The sequence below is a fragment of the Phascolarctos cinereus genome, unplaced genomic scaffold (genome assembly GCF_003287225.1).
Source record: "Phascolarctos cinereus isolate Bilbo 61053 unplaced genomic scaffold, phaCin_HiC Scaffold_3;HRSCAF=262, whole genome shotgun sequence".
Taxonomy (NCBI): Eukaryota; Metazoa; Chordata; class Mammalia; order Diprotodontia; family Phascolarctidae; genus Phascolarctos; species Phascolarctos cinereus.
In genome coordinates, this window is record NW_027555736.1 from 108,688,186 (window position 1) to 108,697,434 (window position 9,249).

At 49.1% G+C, this 9,249-nt stretch overlaps 1 protein-coding gene across 1 annotated transcript; it reads left to right on the plus strand.

The window, feature by feature from the left end:
* The first annotated feature begins 1,507 nt into the window (after window positions 1-1,507).
* NPM3 (nucleophosmin/nucleoplasmin 3) lies at window positions 1,508-4,472 on the plus strand. Its single transcript, XM_020963166.2, is given in 8 exon segments — window positions 1,508-1,641; window positions 2,005-2,090; window positions 2,467-2,586; window positions 2,852-2,896; window positions 2,899-2,932; window positions 2,935-2,946; window positions 3,728-3,840; window positions 4,007-4,472. Coding segments are annotated over 7 exon segments (525 nt in total). The 5' UTR covers window positions 1,508-1,517; the 3' UTR covers window positions 3,832-3,840; window positions 4,007-4,472.
* Window positions 4,473-9,249: the final 4,777 nt, after the last annotated feature.

Consider the following 9,249-nt stretch of genomic DNA (forward strand, 5'->3'; position numbering starts at 1 on the left):
GCAGTTTTACCCATAGGTACTTAAGTCTAGTGTCCTGTATTGTTATTTTCTACCATCCTAGGGACTAAGAAATCAGTCTTACAGGTGGAACACTTTTCAGGGTTAGCATAGGAACAGATAGATGTCCTGAGACAGGAGGTGTCTTCTTTACCTCTCATCAAAGTGAAGGTGTTGAGCCCAATTCTGCCTGGGCACGAAGCAGTACTAGGGCTACATCTTACTGTTACATGGGATTTTTTAAGTGTCATAAAAACAAGAGTTGTAGACAGTGTGAGAATTGTCGAAGAGGGGTACTGATGAATTTTGCCAAACAGTTCCTTTGTCAAGTTGAAGGATGTGGAGAGGAAGGGAGGTTAGGAGGAGGAGAAAGTTTCTGAGTCTCATGCTAAGTAGTGGTGTGAGGTGTGGAAGGAGAAGATTCCAGGAAAATGTCACCTTCAGTTCCTCACTTTTCTGGGATCAGCAGTCAACAGGCACAAATTAATTGATGAAGCCATTTTTTTGGTTTGTTTTTTTGTTAGGCAATGAGGTTAAGTGACTTGCCCAGGGTCACACCACTAGTGAGTGGCAAATGTCTTAGGTTGGATTTAAACTCGGGTACCCCTGACTCCAGGGCTGGTGGTGTATCTACTATGTCATCTAGCTGCCCCAGCACGTTGTGTTTAATACTTGGTGCCTTTCATTTCTTCCTCTCCACCCACTCCAATTCTTCCTGAGTAGCCTTTAAGACACTATTTATATGACTATCAGCTTTTCCACCTATACATAAGGAAATATTAAATTAGGTAAGCAACTCCACTGGCATCCGAAGACTCACTTGGCAGGTAAATCCTAGGTTGCTGTCTTGCTGTCCTGGTTGTCAGCTTAGGGGCCAAGCATAACCAGGAAAGCTTCATATCTAAGCATACTAACGAAGGTTTGCAGATCTAACGCCTTCCTTGCTAGCAAGGATAGAGACGGATCTCACTGGCCCAAGGCCCTCTGTGTAGGAGGAAAGTCAGGTAGCTAAGCAGAAGGGCAGCCATTTGAGAAGCTACGTCCCTGCTCTTGGGACAACCTGCCGGAAGGTGCCCAACTTCTGTTACAAGAAGACTACTTTGAGGGAAACTACAGAAGAGGGGATAGGAGCAGTCAGTCTGACCCCTGCTGCACATGTGGCGAGATAAGGTCAGCTTGCAGACGACTTAAGAGAGCGCTCAGGGCTCCAGTGTGCTGGTCGGTGTGTGCAAACGCCGCTCAAGGGGCGGGTGTGGGTGCGTCTATCTTTTGCTATCTGCTTTTTGGGAAGGAATCGACTCCCACGGTTTGCTTAAGGCCAAGGGAGGAGGGAGACAGAAGGAAGCCCCCGCTCACCTCGCCCATCTCTGGGGCGGAGCTGGTCACTATTAGGTTGTGCTTAAGTCCCCCACCTCCAAGGCTCAGATGGGTGCTGCCCCTTTAAGAAGCGCGGCCGGAACCGGCGACGGTCCCTTGCTTTGTGCGTGCTGGGGATGGAGTTTGTAGACGGTCCCTGCAGCATGGCTGCCGCCTCTGCCTCCTCGGCGTTTCAGGCACAGGAAAGCCGGGCCCGGGCTGGGGGCTCCATGGGATCCCTGAGGCTGCGGGGCCTGGGCCCAGTCACCATGGACAGCTTCTTCTTCGGTACCTGATAGGGCAGAGGGAGAGGGGCCACAGCCATTCAGATGTGAGCGGGATGGGCGTGGGAAGGAAGACAGCTGGTGCTGGTGACCGAGGGGTCCGGAGCGACCCCCTACTCCCTGCCCTCCCCAAGCTGTGCGGGGCCGAGGGGAAAGATCGTGATTCCCCCATATCTTTGAGGTGGGAGGAGTTGGGGGCCAGATGTGGGCAGCACGTGGAGAGGGCGGAGCCGGGGGTGGGGGAGGGAATGACCTGAGCCACCACGTGGGAGGGAGGGGGTAGGACTGGGCGAGGAAGGAGCACTCCCAGGGCTACCTCAATACCCTCCCATTCCCCTTCCATTCCCCATTGCACCACCTTCCCCAGGTTGTGAGCTGTCCGGGCAGGCTAGGTCCTACACCTTCAAGGTAGAGGAGGAGGACAACACGGAGCATGTGCTGGCACTGACCATGGTGAGGGGATCCACATGTAATTTGTAGGCTTCCTTCTGTAATCCCACCCTATGTATGCATCCAGCTAGAACTGGATAGAGAGATGGCCTATCCATGTCTCTATCCAGATAGTGTCCAGAGAATGGCATACCCCTTCCAAGGCCAGGGCTGCAGACACCAGGATCCCTGGACTCCCAGACTAACCAACTGCTGCAAAGCTCCTTCTAGGAAACCTTCCATAACTAATCCTCTTCACTGGGTATGTGGCCTAGTGATTGAGGGTGAGGGGATGGGGGGTGGGGGTCATTCCAGTGGGTCTGACCAGCTCATCGGAGCCTGATGAACACGGTGCCTGGATGACTGTGAGGCCTTGGTTCTGTCTGTCATCTCCCCCCAGCTCTGCCTCACAGAAGATGCTAAGGAAGAATGCAATATTGTAGAGGTGGTGGCCCGAAACCATGACAATGAGGAAATTGCTGTGCCACTGGCCAACCTGAAACTGTCCTGCCAGCCCATGGTGAGAGTAACCCCTCACCCTTGTCCCTTCACCCCAATCTGTAGCCTAGAGGCTGGGGTGTTCTTTTTATTTTTATCACTTCCCATGAAACCTCAAGCCAAGAAAGACCCTAAGGACTAACACTTCTGAAGTTACTTCGGTTTCTTAGATGGCCTTTGAAGGCCCTTCTAGCTCTATGTTTCTGATCCTTTGACTTACTCAGCTGTAGGGTTTGGACCAGGGCTATGAGCCCTCAACTAGACTTCTTCCTTCTCTACTCCCTCAGCTCAGCCTAGGTGATTTCCCACTCCAGCCTCCAGTGACCTTCCACCTCTGAAGTCCGGCTCTGGTCCTGTGTGTGTCACCGGAGGCACCAGATTGGTGAGGGGGTTGTGGAGATGCCAAACTACCCCCTTCCTGAAGCATCCTGTCTTTCACCTTCACCGGTGATCATCTCTCCACTGTCTGGAGACCAAACTGTCTAGCCATTCAAGACTCTATAATCAGGCACCTGCCTACTTTTTGAGCCCTTTCTCCAATCCAATCAGACAAGTTCCCTCATTGCTCCCATATATGCCAGACCTGGGCCTTGGCTTACCTTATTTCTTGCATGGAATGCTCTTCCCCCAACCTCACACCCCTTATAGCTTAGCCATCTTTAAATGATCTAAATCCTACCTGTCTTAGCCAGTTCAACTCTCTTTCCTCTGGTAAGCATTCCCATACCAACCAAGCCTTGACTTTCAGTGGTGGTATTGTCATCAGGAAACAATTCTGTTATTGTTCTTGGCTTGCCTCATCTGTAGATGCTATTATCTCAGCCAGGCTATAAACTTCCCAAGGACTGGGAGACTGCCTCTGGTGGTAGTGATGTCCTGGGGAACCCCTACTCCTAGTGTGTCTTCCTTCGATGTGGCTGATTCTAAGTCTAGGTACACAATGGGGCTCAAGAGACAGGGGAGGGGCAACTAGGTGGTGCAGTGGATAGAGCACTGTCCCTGAAGTCAGGAGGACCTGAGTTCAAATCCAACCACAGACCAAACACTTGACATTAGCTGTGTGACCTTGGGCAAGTCACTTAACCCCAATTACCTATTAAAAAAAAAAAAGAGAGACAGGAGACATCCCCCTCCATGATGCTGATGGTGTGTCTGCTCACTAGTGTCTATGGAGGACAGTGAACTCTCAGAAGAGGATGAGAGTGAAGACAGGGACCCAGAACTGCTGCCCATTCTGCCTGCCAAGAAGCGGCAGGGGAGGCTATAACTGGCAAAGGTGAGTGGGAAGGGATACCCCACTGCACTCCACTATCTCACTAGGGGTACAGTGGTGAGGGAAGGAGGAGCTCCTTTCTCCAGTACCCAAGTCCCAGGGTTGAGATGATGGGACTGTTGAGTGAAGGCTGACCTCTCACCTGTCCTATCTCTCTTTGTCTTTTCAGGCCCACAGTTGTCTCTCCCTCCCACTCACATGGTCCTGTTTCTCCTGGATGTTTCAAAAATGGTTTTTTTTTGGTTTTCTTGATTTATCTGCAAGAGAATAGGGACCAGAACAGCTCTTAGGGACAAAGAGAAGGAACCCTGGTGCCCTTTCTTAACCCCCAGCAGAACCCTATCCCAAGGTCAAAGTATGGAGAGTGGGATATTGTCTCAACACAAGCCCTACTTCCTCTCTCCTCTCTTCCTCCCCCTCACCTCTTTGCTCTAGGCTTTTCTCACCCTCATATAGGGAGGAAGGTGTAATCAGTGGATGGGGTGAGGGAATGGAAGAACAAAGATTTTTCCTTCCTCCTGAGATGGACAGTGAAATGATTTTATTCAGAAATCTAAGTATTTCCAGACATTTTAACATTTTTGTAAGAAGTTGAAAATAAAGTGGTTTTTTGCAGGGGGAACCCTGCAAATTCATCTGTTTTATCTTCCTGGTGAGGGGTGGGAAGTGTCTTCCTGTTTGAATTTTGGAGGTCCTTGGGGAGTAGAGTTCCTAGTGGGACCACCAGATGGCAGTCTGGCCTCATGGAGGGGAAGTAGGGCAGAAGTGGGGAGGGGGATACTTTGTGAAGGCTGGAAGTGCTGCCTCCAGGGGGCATCTTAAGATTCAGTCCCCCTTTTACCCCTTTTCAGCTATGGCTTGGTTTGGGACACAATATGAGGAGACTCTTCCCCCACGGAAGACTGAATTGCTGGCTAGCTCACCCCAAAGTATTCATTGCAAGTGGCATGTATTCCCTAACAAACCAAAATCACTGAAGTCATTGCTCTTCCAGCGCCCCCTCCCCCCAATGCACACACACACACACACACACACACACACACACACACTCCATTCCCAACTCCTGAGTGTGAAAGAAGGGGAGGGCCAGACCCTGGGAGGTTATCAGCATCCAAACATGGGTCTGGGCCTCTGTCAGCACTGGGCTGAGGAGCCCTGGGGAAGGGGGTGACACATACTCTGTCTTGTGGAATGAAGAAAAAGGAATGCCTAGCCCCTTCTCTGGGGACTGAGGCTCAAGCTGGGCCCTCAGACTTAGCCCCCAGTGGCATTGGTGGGGAAGCACTGTGCCCTGGGGTCTCTACCAGATAAGGGGAGGAAAGAACATACTTCACAAAGGGCTGAGTCAGCTCCTCTACCCTACTACCCTACCTCCCCCCTCTCCCCTCCACCTTTGTGAAAGTTGCTGGTCTTCTCTGGACTATCCTAAGAAACCTGATTCAGGGCCAGATGGAGAGGGAGGGGTTAGCATCCCAGATTGGGTGACTGGGTAACTAGAGTCCATTCCCACACCCCCCCCACCTGGCATATGGGGTAGGGTGCTACCAGAAGGGAGATTACTTTACAGGTGCTCAGAAGGGACTATCACCGCCACCACTATCGTCTCAACAGTCTTGCAGTGTTGGAGACTCAGGACAGAAGGATGCCATTTTTCTGTGTATGTTGCCGAAACATTGAGATTCTCTTCTCTCCCCCTTCTCTTTGGTCTCTGCTTAGTCCAGAGGCCCAGGATAGTCCACAGGCTGCGTTACAAAGTCCTGGGGTGAGCAGTTCAGGGCAACCAGAAGGTCAAATACACTCAGGATTCTAGAAATAGGTTTCTTCCCCCTGCCACTTTCAGGGAGGTGGGGTGTTTTGTTTAGAATGACTTTAGTTGAGTGGGAGGCAAGATCTTCAGATCGCAAATACCATTTTAGCATTTTCTGTCTGTAGTCTTCAAGGTGGTACAGTGAATTGTGTGTTGGACCTGCAGTTAGGAAGACAAGTTCAAATCTGGCCTCAGGTACTTAGCTGTGTGACCCTGTGTAATCTCTATCTGCCTTGGTGTCCTCAAATAATAATTGCAGCTACCTCGGAGGGTTATTGGAAAGATAAAATATTTGTTAAACACTTTGCAAATCTTAAAGGGACATGGAAATACCAGCTATTATTATTGTATTAGATTCCCCAAAGAAGACAGCAGCTGGGGGGGGGGGCAGGACGATGATGATGACAAGGAGAGGGAAGTATCCTGGGATCTTCTCTTGGTCTCAAAGGGAAGGGGTCAACCAAAAAAACGGTTATGCAGCTCCTTGGGAGGCTGATAATGGCAGCTTTATGGATCTCCGTAGAGAAGAGTAAGGGTCATTGGCTCTGGATTGGTCCTGTCTCATACATGCAAATCTTTAGAATAATAAACTTATCAACATATAAGACTCACCCTAATGAGGAAAGTTATCTCTCTTCTAAATTGATGAGTGTGAATGCATCCCCAAAGCACTGATAGAGTTGGTGAGGGGGATTAGAATGTCCAGCCTAAGCCCTGTCCCAGCCCAATTGCAAACCACTCAATACCGCTGCTGACACTGGGAGTCTGAGACATTCCTCCCAACCTTTCTTTGTATGCCATTAGAGTAGCCAACAAATATATAATTTACTATGTGTCAGGCATCTTGTTAAGCATTGAGTATAAAAAGGGAGGGGTGTCAAAAACACAGTGCCAACCCTCAAGGAGTTTACATTCTAATGGGGAAGACAATGTGCAAAAAATTATACATATAAGATATAGAAAGTATAAACAGAAGATAATCTTAGAGGGAAGGGCGCTGGATGGGGAGGAGGACAGGGAAAGGTGTCCTGCAGAAGGCAGTATTTGAGCAGAGAAACTAGGAGGTGAGGACGGAGAGCATTCCAGGCATGGGGTCAATTGCAGATAATCAAGGTTTGGGTTGGCTACACTGCACTAGGTGTTTTCCAAAAATAGATATAGCTCCCTGCGCTCCTCACAACACCTCCCCCATGGCTGAGTTAGGGAAGGGTGAAGAGGGAAGGAAGCATAGCTGGGAAACTGATCTCTCACCAGCTTCAGAATTCCTAGGGACTGATACCACCTGGTGGGCAGGGCTAGAATATTGCTGAGCCAGAGAAATTGGCCCCCATTTAGACCTATCACCACCACCACCCTAGGCCCAGTTCCCCATTCTTCCACCCACCTTGGTTTCAGGCAAGAATACTGGGGCACTGAGGGAGTCAGCCTCAGAAGGAGAAATATAGGGAATCCCCTACATTATGTATTAGGCACTATACCAGAGTGTCTCATACCCAAGCCTGGTCAGGGGAGAAGTAAGGAATGAGGCAGGGAATAGCAAAAAGGACAAAGCCCAAACCTTATTCATCTTTGTATCTCTATCACTACATAGCACACAGTAGGCACTTAGTAAATGTGTTCATTATGAATGAGCAAATGAATGAATCTTGAAGCGTGAGTTCCACATTTGTGAGCTTAGCACCTGTGGGATGTCTCAGACCTCATGGCTGGGGAAGAGTAGTCCTGTGGGTCCCATCCCTATGGAGTATATATGGGGTGCAGAGTGGGACTTCTGTTAAGTCCTCCCATACACTGTGGACAGTCATTCTAACCCTCTAGCACTCACACATACACGACCTCAACCTACCTGTGTCTCCCCACCTATGGATTATGCCAAGCTTGTATGTGGTCTCCAGGAGACTGAGTGTTTATTGAAAGTCTGGTTTGAAATCTGGCTTATAGTGGGAGCCTATTGTATTTATGTGGCAATGGTGTGCGTGGAAGTGTCAGCCTGCATGTGTTAATAATGTTATTTAACTCTTGTATTGTTATTTAACTTGCCATGTGTGTCTTCTTTCCCAGGCAGACTGAGCTCCTATAGAGTAGACACTGAGGCTTCACCCCTTCCTGTCTCCCCTACAGGTAGCCCAGGCAAGGGGGCTGGCTGGCCCTGGTGAGTGGGAGGGGGAGGCAGGATTCTGGAGGGAAAGACTGGTTGATTTTGATGTATGAAGAGGTTTATGTAGACCATTCCTATTGCAAAATGGATACCTCTTTACAATGAACATGTTGATATTTGTAGACAGGAGAGTATGTTTTGAAGATTCATGGCCTGAGTGTGTTTGTAAATATTTGGTAGCCAGAGACCATGCCTTATCTGTCTTCAGTCTTCCCCTCAGTGGCAAGCACAGGGTTGAGTACATAGAAGACTCAATAAATAGAGGCTGGGTTTTTGTTTTGTTTTGTTTTTGGCTGTTTAAAGAGTTTGTAAAGTGTATGTCAAAAGGATTTTAGTGTGTTTGTAGAGTATTTGTCTAAAGGTGCATGTTTATAAAGTGTGTCTAAAGGGGTGTGTTTGTAGTGTTTGTTGTTTGTGCCTAAATGTATGTGTTTAAAGTTGTGTGTCTCCAGAGGGGTGTGTATGAGAGTGTGTGTGTGTGTGTGTGTGTGTGTGTGTGTGTGTGTGTGTGTGTGTGTGTTTTGGTAGAGAATGTGTGTGTTCTTAAAGTGTATTTGTAAGGGGGAGGGAAGCCTCCAAGGGGCTGAGGCTGTCACTCAGGGATCAGGCTGACAGGAGTTCCTACTATCTGGGGCTGGGAGCTCGGATTGCTGATTCGAGGAAACAAAATAGCAATTGTAATTACGGGGCTTTGATAAGATAAAGGAGCGAGCTGGAGCTGGAGAGAGCCTGGAGGAATCTTTACAGGAAATTAGCATCTGTCAGTCATGGGAAGGGGGGAGGGAGACGGACCACAAACTCGGGCAGGAACAGGTACCTACTCTAGCTGCTTCTTTCCTCTTGCCACATCTCCTGGCCCTAGATCCCCAGGGTGACCCTACCTTTCTTTCAGTCTGCACCAGGGGTGCAGGGTCGTTCTCATCTTCTGATCACCTGACTGGAAGCTACAGATCTTTCTTAAGACTTGGGGGTGGGGGTAGCAAGGGAAGAATACAAAAGATAGGGCTATCGCCAGCCAGCCCAGGCAGGGTTTTCTTGGTCTAAAGTTGTGTCTAGTTGGCTGAGATGGGAGTAGAGATGGAGTATTTAGGAAACAAACAGTTGGGAAACGGTAAAAACATAAGGCTGTAGGGGTAATGGGAGGAATCCCTAGAATGTGTAGATCTTGGGGATTAGATGAGGGTCTGGGAATGGTATCCGTACTAGAACCTTAAGACTTTAGTCAGGTTAATGGAAATTCATCTGCCATAACAACACCCTGGTCCTAGTCTCAACCCCCCTGGGCTCAGCTGGGTTAACAGCAAGCTGGGACAAAGGAATCCACTGGAGTACACTGGATGGAGTTTTAGTTCCCTTAAAGTTCTCAGTTTGGGGAGTGATTTCCTGCCACCATAAAGATTTGGGACCTGGGAGTGGGGTTGTTTCCCATTCCCTCTGAATGCCTTCA